General features: G+C 42.1%; 1 protein-coding gene across 7 annotated transcripts in view; it reads left to right on the top strand.

Moving 5' to 3' along the window:
• The window catches only part of secisbp2l (SECIS binding protein 2-like), a 200206-nt gene that overhangs the window by 163265 nt on the left and 21561 nt on the right, over positions 1-15380 (top strand). For all 7 annotated transcript variants that reach the window (XM_063065700.1, XM_063065703.1, XM_063065698.1 and 4 more), the window contains 3 exons: positions 114-280; positions 1840-1978; positions 11145-11307. In XM_063065700.1, the coding sequence (XP_062921770.1) occupies positions 114-280; positions 1840-1978; positions 11145-11307 (469 nt within the window). The remainder of the gene's footprint in view (positions 1-113; positions 281-1839; positions 1979-11144; positions 11308-15380) is intronic.

The following is a 15380-nucleotide window of genomic DNA, read 5'->3' as shown; positions in this document are numbered from 1 at the left end:
AACTGCCAATTCTAATGGCCCAATAGCATTGCTGTAACTGCTACACTACCAGCAATACCATGGTGCCCTGCCAGTATTCTACTAATAAAATGTTTTATTCTCCATTTTTGCAGTTGGTACAACAGCACTTCTTTCTGTCAAAGATTGTGGAAGCATGAAAAACTTACCTAATCAGCAATTTATCGGATTTCATAATCCATTGGATTCTGGTGCCCCAAGGATAAAAAGAGGAAAGGAAAGGGAGATTCCAAAAACAAAACGTCCAACTGCTCTTAAAAAGGTAACTATTTGATCAGATAGCACAAGACAACAAAGGTTTTGCTTCCTGAATACTTTTGCATGTATCTTATGGATCTTGGGCTGCTAATCATGAAAATCACCATGCAATTTTCTAATCATGCACCATTTTGTTGTAATTGCCTCTTTTTCTTATTTCAAAATTCAGGTCAGTTGAAATGTTGTCCACAATATAAGCTGAAGGGTTTTCTATCTTGTCCAGGCATGCTTAGGCAGGGTGGATGCTACATGGCAGGACAGGCTTTAGAAAGGCCTGTGAAGCATCATGCACACACCGTTCTATGCGGACATTTACATGTATATTGGTTTTCAATCACATTAATGCACATGCTTCATGTGCAAAGCATATTATGTGTACTCATTATAATAAAATAGTTGTGTTTTTTAGGAGTATTTGTGATAGCAAAATGTCTAGCCAATGTTGCAACAGCCGTGATACTTTCTGTTATATTTGTGGTGAGTGTACGCTTAAATCTCAAAGACGGAGCATGACTCCTCTTATTAAGAAAGCCTATGAGCTCCACTTTGTGTGTAAAATTGGTGACTAAGACAAAGCCTGGGCTCCTCACATTTGTTGCATTCCCATTTAGACTTTTCCTGCAAATCGTGATGCTCTCATTGACAAGCATGATGAAAAGTTTCACGAGGACATTGCAGTCATGGTGAAACAGTATCAAGGCAACTGGAATCCATCGATGCTGGCTGATTATTAAGTGAAAAGCCTCAGACACTGAGTACAAATGAAAATCATCAACAAAACACTTTTAGCTTAGTTGAACTGTTGCAAAGTGTCATCACAATTATGCAATTAAATGCATTATATTTGTGTTCAGCTTCAAGTGGTCTATCATAACCACAACAAAATTTTGAGGAAGCTACACTTTAGAAAAGAATTGTTGTCCTGTATAATTAATGCATGGTGAAAGAATTAAGTCTCAGTCTTGACTGTGGAAATTTTAGTTTTGGTGAAGCGTAACCACAATCTAGAACAGATTTCGTAAAATTGAGGATGAAAAATTAACGCAAGCACCATCACCAGCAGCATCAATTCCATCTAAATTTTTAATGTAATTTGGCTTTGATAAAGAAAGACAAAGACTGTTATGAATGAGTTATATTGGCTGACTCCTAAATATTATATATTTACTAAGTAAATCATTACTAATTATATATTTTCCTTAAATAATGTTTGAATATGGATATGCAGATTAGTGTATTTTTGGGATGGCTTGTGAAAACTGAGTGGCCCATCTTTCTGAGGGAGGTAAAGTCCAAGATAAACCGGTACAAATTCCATTTTTGACTAAGCTGTAGCTTTCAGTGAAGGCTTGGCCATCCTTTGTTTCAACAAACAAGTACAAAGGTTTAAACAGAAAAAATGCAAAACCATTTCTTTAAATGGATTTAAAAGGCACATATATGTTTAAAATAGTGATATATATATATGTTTTAGTTCCCTATTTAATGCAGCAATTTTAAATTGCAGTTCTCCTTCATTTTCCAATCAACATGTTAAAATTCTTTTTATTTCACTGCACACAGATTATATTGAAGGAAAGAGAGGAGAAGAAAAACAGATTTTCGATAGAGCCAACAATTGTGGGGTCAGAGGAACAAGGTGATGTGCAGCTAAGTTTTCAGGAGGAACCAAAATTAACACAGGAAGTGGTTTCTCAAGAAGGCAAGTCCTTACAAATGGAGTGAATTAATATTTTCTTTTGATCATCTGCTTTTTTGTGGTTAGCTATCTCTTCGGGTACATTTCCATGCACCATTGACATTCTTACTGGTATTTAAATGCCTTCCACAATATGTAGCTGCTTTTTGAGTGTTAGAGATTGTCCAATGTTCACATCTTGACCAGAAGCTTGAGTCAAAGGACATCAGGAGTTCAGGTTTCCACTCTGTGCTTGAAAGCCAATGATGTGGACGGCTGATGAAAGACAGTCTGGAGCCTAGGCCTCCACTCCACATTCAAAGGCCAGCAGTGTGTAGGTGGGATAGAAACATAGAAAACCTACAGCACAATGTGTTCGTCCATCGTCAACGTTGATAAGGACCTCGACACCATTATGATGGTGTCGAGACTAGCGCGTGATTTGGATTTAAGTGAGGGAGAGTTGCGCAGTGTCAACCTCACTCTCTCTTCCCAATTCCCATCTGGATCCAGTGGCAAGACAGAGTCAAGACGGCTGGAGATGGGACTAGACGCAGTGGATGACCGGGGCGTATTCTGTGTCTAGTCCTGCTCTACACATTCCACAACGCTTGCAGAGACCGCCTTCTTGACCGTTGGACCTTCCATTGGTCTCGTCCACTCAATCTGCCGGAGTCTGTCTTCACATGCTGGGATAGACAACTCCCTATCTCACTGAAGGTTTGAGACCTGTGGGCTATCCGCACCTGGTTTAGCCGGCTTGTCGAAGCCGTCGCCCGGGGTGTGGCAGCTGTCGCATGCAAACAGCTATGGGGGCCACAGGTGAGAGCTGAGTGCCAGGTGCAGACCAAAGGTGGACTAACCGCCTTGAAAAGGACGCGACGTGTTCTGCACCAGAGACACTCCATACACCCCTACAGCACAATACAGGCCCTTCGGCCCACAAAGCTGTTCCAAACATGTCCTTACCTTAGAACTACCTAGGCTTACCCATAGCCCTCTGGTTTTCTAAGCTCCAAGTACCTATCCAGGAGTCTCTCAAAAGACCCTATCATTTCTGCCTCCTCCACTGCCGCCAGCAGCCCATTCCACACACTCACCGCTCTGCATAAAAAAACTTACCCCTGACATCTGTACCTACTTCCACTCACCGTAAAGCTATGCCCTCTTGTGCTAGCCATTTCAGCCCTGGGGAAAAACCTCTGACTATCCACATGATCAATGCCTCTCATCATCTTACACACCTCTAGCAGGTCACCTCTCATCCTCCGTCGATCCAAGGAGAAAAGGCTGAGTTCACTCAACCTATTCTTATAAGGCATGCTCCCCAATCCAGGCAACATCCTTGTAAATCTCCTCTGCACCCTTTCTATGGTTAGAATGAAGGACATCTATGTCTATGCATCTGCTCTGCCCTCAAGGGACAATGGTGTGGGTGACAAAGGACATCCAGAGTTTAGGCCTCGGCTCTGCACTTGAAGCCCAGCGACGTGGACATGGGACAAAGCACATAAGCCTCCACACTGCACCCAGGCCAGCAATGTGAATGGGTGACAAAGGACATCCTTGGATGTTCTGTCACAGTTCAGAGTGTCCCCCTGAAAGCAGGAGGCAAGAGGGTCAATGAGTCAGTGCGCCTGGAGTTCAAGCCTGGACTTCAGGGTGCGGTTAATCCAAACAACACTTTTTACTCTGTTTTCATGTTCATGCGATAAATAAATCTGAATCAGAAAAAAATCTGAATCTGACTCATCTCTTTGCAAATGTAAGGGCCGGCAAACTGAATTGAGAGCTGTTCAATCATTGAGTACCCATGTCTAGGCAATTGGAAATTTTATAATGGAGTTACATTATTTTTTCTTAAGCTGTCCTCAAATAAGCACTTTGACCAACAGCAATTATTATTGAATGATGTAGCACTTGTCTGATTGGTTCACATATATATGTCTGATGAGTTGATGTGAAGGAGGTTTTTATTAGCAGTTGCTACACCATTGAATCTTTGAAACTTACTTTGGTTTAAAAAAATAACTAAACCAAATTTTAACTTTTTCTATAAAGAAACTTTTATCCATCTGGTAGCTTATTAAAAACTTATTATTTTCTGATGAAGTATTTCTTCAGTCAGTCATTGAAATTAAAAGGAAAATCACTTCATTCTCTAAACCTGGTAATTGGTTGGAATTTGAACCATATTTTGCAAAGTGATCTTTCTCTGCAGTAATGCATAAATACAAGACTTAATTTTGGATTTCAGTTCTTATTTTTATTTTACTTCAAAATTAAAAAAAGCTCACATCATATGTTCAGTTCTTGGTCTGTCCTTAACTATTAATTATTAAATAAGAACAGTTGGTCTCCATACAGGCATTGACTCCAACATAGAAAAGAGGGGGAAAATCCTTTTGATCTGGTAATAAATTTGAGAGCTGGGTCACAGAATTGTAAAGATAACTTCCAAAATAAAGAAAATGATCTTTTGTCTCCAAAAATGATGGTAAGCCAGTGAGGTGGCAGCCTTAAGAACCACTGCTGCTGCCCAAAATATATAAAACCATAGAAACATTACAGCACAGAAACAGGCCTTTTGGCCCTTCTTGGCTGTGCCGAACCATTTTTCTGCCTAGTCCCACTGACCTGCACCTGGACCATATCCCTCCATACACCTCTTATCCGTGTACCTGTCCTAAGTTTTTCTTAAATGTTAAAAGTGAGTCTGCATTTACCACTTTATCTGGTAGCTCATTCCACACTCCCACCACTCTCTGTGTGAAGAACCCCCCCGCCCAATGTTCCCTTCAAACTTTTCCCCCTTCACCCTTAACCCATGTCCTCTGGTTTTTTCTCCGCTAGCCTCAGTGGAAAAAGCCTGCTTATTCACTCTATCTATACCCATCATAATTTAATGTACCTCTATCAAATCTCCCCTCATTCTTCTACACTCCAGGGAATAAACTCCTAACCTATTCAACCTTTCTCTGTAACTGAGTTTCTCAAGTCCCGGCAACATCCTTGTAAACCTTCTCTGCACTCTTTCAACCTAATTAATATCCTTCCTGTAATTAGGTGACCAAAACTGCACACAAACTCCAAATTTGGCCTCACCAATGTCTTATACAACCTCACCTAACATTCCAACTCCTATACTCAATACTTTGATTTATAAAGGCCAATGTACCAAAAACTTTCTTTACGACCCTATCTACCTGTGACGCCACTTTTAGGGAATTTTGTATCTGTATTCCCAGATCCCTCTGTTCTACTACGCTCCTCAGTGCCTTACCATTTACCCTGTATGTTCTACCTTGGTTTGTCCTTCCACAGTACAATACCTCGCACTTGTCTGTATTAAACTCCATCTGCCATTTTTCAGCCCATTTTTCCAGCTGGTCCAAATCCCTCTGCAAGCTTTTAGAACCTTCCTCTCTGTCCACTACTCCTCCAATCTTTGTATACTCAGCAGATTTCCTAATCCAATTTACCACATTATTATCCAGATCATTGCTATAGATGACAAATAACAATGGACCCAGCACTGATCCCTGTGGCACACCACTAGTCACAGGCCTCCACTCAGAAGTAATCCTCCACTACCACTCTTTGGCTTCTCCTATTGTGCCAATGTCTAATCCAATTTACTACCTCACCATATATACCTAGCGACTGAATCTTCCTAACTAACCTCCCATGTGGGACCTTGTCAAAGGCCTTACTGAAGTCCATATGGACAACATCCACTGCCTTCCCTACATCCACTTTCCTGGTAACCTCCTTGAAAAACTCTTAATAGATTTGTTAAACTTGACCTACCACAAACAAAGCCATGTCCCTGTCTATCCAAATACTTGTAGATCCTATCTCTTAGTACTCCTTCCAATAATTTACCTACTACCAATGTCAAACTTACCGGCCTATAATTTCCCGGATTACTTTTTGAGCCTTTTTTAAACAAGGCTATCCTCCAATCCTCCGGCACTTCACCCATGGATACCGATATTTTAAATATATCTGCCAGGGCCCCTACAATTTCCACACTAGTCCCCTTCAAGATCCGAGGGAATACCCTGTCAGGTCCTGGGGATTTATCTACTCTGATTTGCCTCAAGACAGCAAGCACCTCCTCCTCTTCAATTTGTATAGGTTCCATGACCTCACTACTTGTTTGCCTTATTTCTATTGACTCCATGCCAATTTCCTTAGTAAATACAGATGCAAAAAACCTATTTAAGACACAAAATAATCTGCTGATGATGGGGTCAAAGCAACACTCACAACACGCTGGAGGAACTCAGCAGGTCGGGCAGCATCCGTGGAAAAGATCGGTCGACGTTTCGGGCCGGAACCCTTCACCAGGAAGATCTCCGCCATTTCTTTTGTTTGCATACATAGCCGACCACTCTGATCTTCAAGAGGGCCAGTTTTATCCCTTGCTATCCTTTTGCTCTTAATATACCTGTAGAAGCTCTTTGGATTATCCTACACATTGACTGCTAAAGCAACCTCATGTCTTTTAGCCCTCCTGATTTCTTTCCTAAGTTTTTTTGCACTTTTTATATTCCTCAAGAACCTTATTTGCTCCTTGTTTCCGATACATGTTATACATCTCTCTGTTTTTCTTATATTCTTGGAATGTATGCGGGATGGTTTTTTGAACCAACATGTCGAGGAACCAACTAGAGAGCAGGCTATTCTGGACTGGGTTTTGAGCAATGAGGAAGGGTTAATTAGCGATCTTGTCGTGAGAGGCCCCTTGGGTAAGAGTGACCATAATATGGTGGAATTCTTCATTAAGATGGAGAGTGACATAGTTAATTCAGAAACAAAGGTTCTGAACTCAGAGGGGTAACTTTGAAGGTATGAGACATGAATTAGCTAAGATAGACTGGCAAATGACACTTAAAGGATTGACGGTGGATATGCAATGGCAAGCATTTAAAGGTTGCATGGATGAACTACAACAATTGTTCATCCCAGTTTGGCAAAAGAATAAATCAAGGAAGGTAGTGCACCCGTGGCTGACAAGAGAAATTAGGGATAGTATCAATACCAAAGAAGTAGCATACAAATTAGCCAGAGAAAGTGGCTCACCTGAGGACTGGGAGAAATTCAGAGTTCAGCAGAGGAGGACAAAGGGCTTAATTAGGAAGGGGAAAAAAGATTATGAGAGAAAACTGGCAGAGAACATAAAAACGGGCTGTAAAAGCTTTTATAGATATGTAAAAAGGAAAAGACTGGTAAAGACAAATGTAGGTCCCCTGCAGACAGAAACAGGTGAATTGATTATGGGGAGCAAGGACATGGCAGACCAATTGAATAATTACTTTGGTTCTGTCTTCACTAAGGAGGACATGAATAATCTTCCAGAAATAGTAAGGGACAGAGGGTCCAGTGAGATGGAGGAACTGAGTGAAATACATGTTAGTAGGGAAGTGGAGTTAGCTAAATTGAAGGGATTGAAGGCAGATAAATCCCCAGGGCCAGATGGTCTGCATCCTAGAGTGCTTAAGGAAGTAGCCCAAGAAATAGTGGATGCATTAGTGATAATTTTTCAAAACTCGTTCGATTCTGGACTAGTTCCTGAGGATTGGAGGGTGGCTAATGTAACCCCACTTTTTAAAAAAGGAGGGAGAGAGAAACCGGGGAATTATAGGCCAGTTAGCCTAACGTCGGTGGTGGGGAAACTGCTGGAATCAGTTATCAAGGATGTGATAACAGCACATTTGGAAAGCGGTGAAATGATCGGACAAAGTCAGCATGGATTTGTGAAAGGAAAATCATGTCTGACGAATCTCATAGAATTTTTTGAGGATGTAACTAGTAGAGTGGATAGGGGAGAACCAGTGGATGTGGTATATTTGGATTTTCAAAAGGCTTTTGACAAGGTCCCACACAGGAGATTAGTGTGCAAACTTAAAGCACACGGTATTGGGGGTAAGGTATTGGTGTGGGTGGAGAATTGGTTAGCAGACAGGAAGCAAAGAGTGGGAATAAACGGGACCTTTTCAGAATGGCAGGCGGTGACTAGTGGGGTACCGCAAGGCTCAGTGCTGGGACCCCAGTTGTTTACAATATATATTAATGACTTGGATGAGGGAATTAAATGCAGCATCTCCAAGTTTGCGGATGACACAAAGCTGGGTGGCAGTGTTAGCAGTGAGGAGGATGCTAAGAGGATGCAGGGTGACTTGGATAGGTTGGGTGAGTGGGCAAACTCATGGCAGATGAAATTTAATGTGGATAAATGTGAAGTTATCCACTTTGGTGGCAAAAATAGGAAAACAGATTATTATCTGAATGGTGGCCGATTAGGAAAAGGGGAGGTGCAACGAGACCTGGGTGTCATTATACACCAGTCATTGAAAGTGGGCATGCAGGTACAGCAGGCGGTGAAAAAGGCGAACGGTATGCTGGCATTTATAGCGAGAGGATTCGAGTACAGGAGCAGGGAGGTACTACTGCAGTTGTAATACAAGGCCTTGGTGAGACCACACCTGGAGTATTGTGTGCAGTTTTGGTCCCCTAATCTGAGGAAAGACATCTTTGCCATAGAGGGAGTACAAAGAAGGTTCACCAGATTGATTCCTGGGATGGCAGGTCTTTCATATGAAGAAAGACTGGATGAACTGGGCTTGTACTCGTTGGAATTTAGAAGATTGAGGGGGGATCTGATTGAAACGTATAAGATCCTAAAGGGATTGGACAGGCTAGATGCGGGAAGATTGTTCCCGATGTTGGGGAGTTCCAGAACGAGGGGTCACAGTTTGAGGATAGAGGGGAAGCCTTTTAGGACCGAGATTAGGAAAAACTTCTTCATACAGAGAGTGGTGAATCTGTGGAATTCTCTGCCACAGCAAACTGTTGAGGCCAGTTCATTGGCTATGTTTAAGAGGGAGTTAGATATGGCCCTTGTGGCTACAGGGGTCAGGGGGTATGGAGGGAAGGCTGGGTTCTGAGTTGGATGATCAGCCATGATCATAATAAATGGCGGTGCAGGCTCGAAGGGCCGAATGGCCTACTCCTGCACCTATTTTCTATGTTTCTATGTTTCTATGTTTAATATCCCTCGAGAGCCAAGGTTCCTTATTCTTACTCACTTTGCCTTTAATCCTGACAGAAACATATGAACTCTGCACTCTCAAAATTTCTCCTTCGAAGGCCTCCCACTTACCAATCATGTCCTTGCCACATCCTGTCCCAATCCAGGCTTTTTAGATCCTTTCTCATTTCTTCAGATTTGGCCTTTTTCCAGTTTAGAACCTCAACCCGAGGACCAGACCTATCTTTATCCATGATCAAGTTGAAACTAATGGTGTTGTGATCACTGGAACCAAAGTGTTCCCCTACACACACTTCCGTCACCTGTCCTAACACGTTTCCTAATAGGAGATCTAATATTGCATCCTCTCTAGTTGGTACCTCTATATATTGATTTAGAAAACTTTCCTGAACACATTTTACAAACTCTAACCCGTCTAGACCTTAAAAAGTATGGGAGTCCCAATCAATATGTGGAAAATTAAAATCCACTACTATCACAACTTATGTTTCATAGAAACATAGAAACATAGAAAATAGGTGCAGGAGTAGGCCATTCGGCCCTTCGAGCCTGCACCGCCATTTATTATGATCATGGCTGATCATCCAACTCAGAACCCAGCCTTCCCTCCATACCCCCTGACCCCTGTAGCCACAAGGGCCATATCTAACTTCCTTTTAAACATAGCTAATGAACTGGCCTCAACAGTTTGCTGTGGCAGAGAATTCCACAGATTCACCACTCTCTGTGTGAAGAAGTTTTTCCTAACCTCGGTCCTAAAAGGCTTCCCCTCTATCCTCAAACTGTGACCCCTCGTTCTAGACCTCCCCAACATCGGGAACAATCTTCCTGCATCTAGCCTGTCCAATCCCTTTAGGATCTTATACGTTTCAATCAGATCCCCCCTCAATCTTCTAAATTCCAACGAGTACAAGCCCAGTTCATCCAGTCTTTCTTCATATGAAAGACCTGCCATCCCAGGAATCAATCTGGTGAACCTTCTTTGTACTCCCTCTATGGCAAAGATGTCTTTCCTCAGATTAGGGGACCAAAACTGCACACAATACTCCAGGTGTGGTCTCACCAAGGCCTTGTACAACTGCAGTAGTACCTCCCTGCTCCTGTACTCGAATCCTCTCGCTATAAATGCCAGCATACCGTTCGCCTTTTTCACCGCCTGCTGTACCTGCATGCCCACTTTCAATGACTGGTGTATAATGACACCCAGGTCTCGTTGCACCTCCCCTTTTCCTAATCGGCCACCATTCAGATAATAATCTGTTTTCCTATTTTTGCCACCAAAGTGGATAACTTCACGTTTCCTGCAGTTGTCTGCTATCTCTCTGCAGATTTGCTCCTCCAATTCTCGCTAACTATTGGCTGGTCTATAATACAACCCCATTAATGTGGTCATACCTTTCCTGTTTCTCAGCTCCACCCATATGGCCTTGGTAGACAAGCCTTGAGCATCTGTCCTGCCTGAGCACTGCTGTAACATTTTCCCTGACTTGCAATGCTACCCCCCCCACCCTTCATTCCTCTGCCTCTATCACGTCTGAAACATCGGAACCCTAGAACATTAAGCTGCCAGTCCTGCCCCTCCTGTAGCCAAGTTTCACTAATGGATATAATGTCGTAATTCCATGCGTCAATCCATGCCCTCAGTTCATCAGCCTTCCCCACAATACTCTTCGCATTGAAATAGACACACTTCAGAAGATTACTACCACCACACACAACCCTTCTGTTTGTGACTTTGCATGAACTAATTGTACAATAACATTGTACAATTGTTCATTTAATAACTTGTACTTCTAAGTGAAGGTCGAGGGCATAACTGATTGTATGTTGTAGCGTGAGGTTCAATAGCTTAAATAGTCTTGGCCATTAATAAATTCACAAGGAATCGGTAAGTAATCCTTTTAGTTGAAAAGCCTAAACGAAAGATCAGTTCAGTAATACACTTCTTTGAAATTAATACCAAAATAACCGAGCTATAGGCAAAAACTTGACATTCACATTTATTTTCAAAACTGGATGTGGATGTCTATGTACCCAGGTACTAATCTGTGAGCAAGAAGCATAATAGGCCTTATTGCTAAAATGAACTTTGTGGTGAATTTAAATGTTGTGTTTAAATGTTCTTATTTCTAGATATTGGATTGAGTGTTACCAGTGATACATCTCTGTCTCCTGCAAGCCAGAATTCTCCGTACAGTATGACACCAGTTTCACAAGGCTCCCCAGTCAGTTCTGGAGTTGGCAGTCCAATGGCGTCTTCAACAATCACAAAAATTCATAGTAGGCGCTTTAGAGAGTAAGCATTTCAGAGGAATTTATAAAAGTTGTTTCTTATTTGAAATGTTATGAAAACTTGGATTTATCTTAAAATAAGGAGGAGGCTGAGTGGAAAAAACTCTCGAGGAACTCAGCAGGTGAGGCAGCATCTGTGGGAGGAAGTAGACAGTCAATGTTTCTGGTTAAGGCCCTCCATCTTGTTTTTCCTTGGGAACAGTACTGAATGGTGATCAGACAGAAGTATGTAAAGACTATGAGAGGCATGGATGGGAGAGATAGACAGAACCATATAGAAAAGTGAAAGTTCATTGGATATATTGATTGTTTATATTCTTTTTGGGTTCACCTCAAGTGATTGGAGTTGTAATTCAGAAGTCTTGGAATGGAAATGTAGCTATGTTTTGTGTTACGTGCTTAGGTATCTTAAATCGTAGGGTCGGTATCAGTGATACTGGAAAGAGTTGTATTTTAGAATCATAACTGCTTGCAGAGATGGTATGTTAAAGATATCACTTCTGCTGCTTCTAAGCCTATCACGGAGCATTGTCATAAATGGAATTACTGGACTGAAAAATGCTTAGTTTGTAGTATATGAAATTGGTCTTTTGTTTCACCATGTCCATGCTGACATTTATGCCTCCATTAGGACCATATCCTTCTATGACTTGTCTATTAAGTGTCTGTCGAAATGCCTTTAAAATCTGGTGAATTTACCCTACTCCACCAACACCCGAGATAGAACCCTTCCATCTGTCAGCAATTCTGTGTTTAAAAAAGAACTTTGGCCCTAAAATTTCACCTTAAATCCATACTTCTAGTTTCGATAACTCCACAGTGAGCAAAACGTTCTGACTATCTTTCCTATCCATGCCTCTCATAATATTTGTAAACTTCTGTCAGATCACCCTTGAATCCCCTTCACTCCAGGAAAAACAAGCCCAACTGATCCAATCTCTTCCCCATGACGAAAGTCCTCCAGTCCAGACAACATCCCGATGAATCTCCCTTGCACACTCCATCACAATCACATTATTTCAATAGTGTGGTGACCAGAACTGTGCACAATCCTCCATGTGTCCTAACCAGTGATAATAATATTTCCCAAAGCTTATATCTTCAGCCCTGACCTATGCAACCTCATCTTCCTGTTGCCACTTTTAACAATATATGGACTTGGACCTGCAGATTTTTGTTCAAAAATAATGTCTTAACTTTATTTGACTTCCATAAGACCAGAAGACAAAGGAGCAGAAGTAGGCCATTCAGCCCATCGAGTCTGCTCTGCCATTTTATCATGAGCTGATCCATTTTCTCCTATTTAGTCCCACTCCCCTGCCTTCTCACCATAACCTTTGATGCCCTGGCTACTCAGATACCTATCAATCTCTGCCTTAAATACAATGACTTCGCCTCCACTGCTGCCTGTGGCAACAAATTCCATAGATTCACCACCCTCTGACTAAAAAATTTCTTCGCATTTCTGTTTTGAATGGGCACCCTTCAATCCTGAAGTCATGCCCTCTCGTACTAGACTCACCCATCATGGGAAACAACTTTGCCACATCCACTCTGTCCATGCCTTTCAACATTCAAAATGTTTCTATGAGGTCTCCCCCCCATTCTTCTAAACTCCAAGGAATACAGTCCAAGAGCGGACAAACGTTCCTCATATGTTAACCCTCTCATTTCTGGGTTCATTCTAGTGAATCTTCTCTGTACCCTCTCCAATGTCAGCACATCCTTTCTCAAATAAGGAGACCAAAACTGCCCACAGTACTCCAAGTAAGGTCTCACCAATGCCTTATAGAGCCTCAACATCACATCCCTGCTCCTATACTCTATTCCTCTAGAAATGAATGCCAACATTGCATTCTCCTTCTTCACCACCGACTCAACCTGGAGGTTAACCCTAAGGGTATCCTGTACAAGGACTCCCAAGTCCCATTGCATCTCAGAACTTTGAATTCTTTCCCCATTTAAATAATAGTCTGCCCGTTTATTTCTTCTGCCAAAGTGCATAACCATACACTTTCCAACATTGTATTTCATTTGCCACTTCTTTGCCCATTCTTCCAATCTATCCAAGTCTCTCTGCAGACTCTCAGTTTCCTCAGCACTACCGGCCCCTCCACCTATCTTCGTATCGTCAGCAAACTTAGCCACAAAGCCATCTATTCCATAATCCAAATCGTTGATGTACAACTTAAAAAGAAGCGGCCCCAACACGGACCCCTGTGGAACACCACTGGTAACTGGCAGCCAACCCAGAATAGGATCCCTTTATTCCCACTCTCTGTTTCCTGCCAATCAGCCAACGCTCTATCCACATATGTAACGTCCCTGTAATTTCATGGGCTCTAATCTTGTTAAGTAGCCTCATATGTGGCACCTTGTCAAAGGCCTTCTGAAAATCCAAATATACAACATCCACTGCATCTCCCTTGTCCAGCCTACTTGTAATTTCCTCAAAAAATTGTAATAGGTTTGTCAGGCAGGATTTTCCTTTAAGGAATCCATGCTGAGTTCTGCCTATCTTGTCAAATGCCTCCAGGCACTCTGTAACCTCATCCTTGACAATCGACTCCCAACAACTTCCCAACCACCAATGTCAAGCTAACAGGTCTATAATTTCCGTTTTGCTTCCTTGCCCCCTTCTTAAATAGCGGAGTGACATTTGTAAACTTCCAGTCCTCCGGAACCATGCCAGAATCTATCGACTTTTGAAAGATCACCGCTAATGCCTCCGCAATCTCCACAGCTACTTCCTTCAGAACACAAGGGTGCATTCCATCTGGTCTGGGAGATTTATCGACCTTTAGACTATTCAGCTTCCTAAGTACTTTCTCTGTCATAATTGTGACTGCACACACTTCTCTTCCCTGCCACCCTTGAGTGCCGGTATACTGCTATGTCTTCCTCAGTGAAGACTGATGCAAAATACTGGTTCAGTTCTTCCGCCATCTCCTTATCTCCCATTACAATTTCTCCAGCATCATTTTCTATCGGTCCTATATCTACTCTCACCTGTCTTTTACTCTTTATATACTTGAAAAAGCTTTTAGTATCCTCTTTGATATTATTTGCTAGCTTCCTTTCATAGTTCATCCTTTCCCTCTTAATGACCTTCTTAGTTTCCTTCTGTAAGCTTTTAAAAACCTCCGAATCCTCTGTCTTCCCACTAATTTTTGCTTCCTTGTATGCCCTCTCCTTTACTTTAACTTTGGGTTTGACTTCTCTTGTCAACCACAGTTGTATCCTTTTTCCATTCGAAAATTTCTTCTTTTTTGGAATATACCTGTCTTGCACCTTCCTCACTTCTCACATAAACTCCAGCCACTGCTGCTCTGCCGTCTTTCCCATGAGTGTCCCTTTCCAGTCAACTCTGGCCAGTTCCTCTCTCATGCCACTGTAATTTCCTTTACTCCACTGAAATACCGACACATCAGATTTCAGCTTCTCTTTTTCAAATTTCACAGTGAACTCAATCATGTTATGATCACTGTCTCCTCAGGGTTCCTTCATCTCAATCCCTCTAATCACCTCTGGTTCATTACACAGTACCCAATCCAATACAGCCGATTCCCTAGTGGGCTCAACAACAAGCTGTTCTAAAAAGCCATCTCACAGACATTCTACAAATTCTCTCTCTTGAGATCCAGTGCCGACCTGATTTTCCCAATCCACTTGCATGTTAAAATCCCCCACAATTATCATAACAATGCCCTTCTGACAAGCCTTTTCTATTTCCTGTTGTAATTTGTAGTCCACATCACTGCAGCTGTTTGGAGGCCTATATATAACTGCCATCAGGGTCCTTTTACCCCTGCCATTTCTTAGCTCAACCCATAAAGATTCTGCACCTTCCGATCCTATGTCACCTCTATCTAATTTGATATCATATCTTTTCTTACTAATAAAGCCACGCCACCCCCTCTGCCTACCTTCCTATCCTTCCGATACACTGTGTATCCTTGGACATTCAGCTCCCAGAGACATGCATCCTTTAGCCACGTCTCAGTGATGGCCACAATATAATAACTGCCAATCTGTAGCTGTATGACAAGATCATCCACCTTATTCCTTATGCTGCGT

Source organism: Mobula hypostoma, chromosome 13 (assembly GCF_963921235.1).
Source record: "Mobula hypostoma chromosome 13, sMobHyp1.1, whole genome shotgun sequence".
In the NCBI taxonomy this organism is placed as follows: Eukaryota; Metazoa; Chordata; class Chondrichthyes; order Myliobatiformes; family Myliobatidae; genus Mobula; species Mobula hypostoma.
This window is presented reverse-complemented; position numbering and strand designations above follow the sequence as displayed.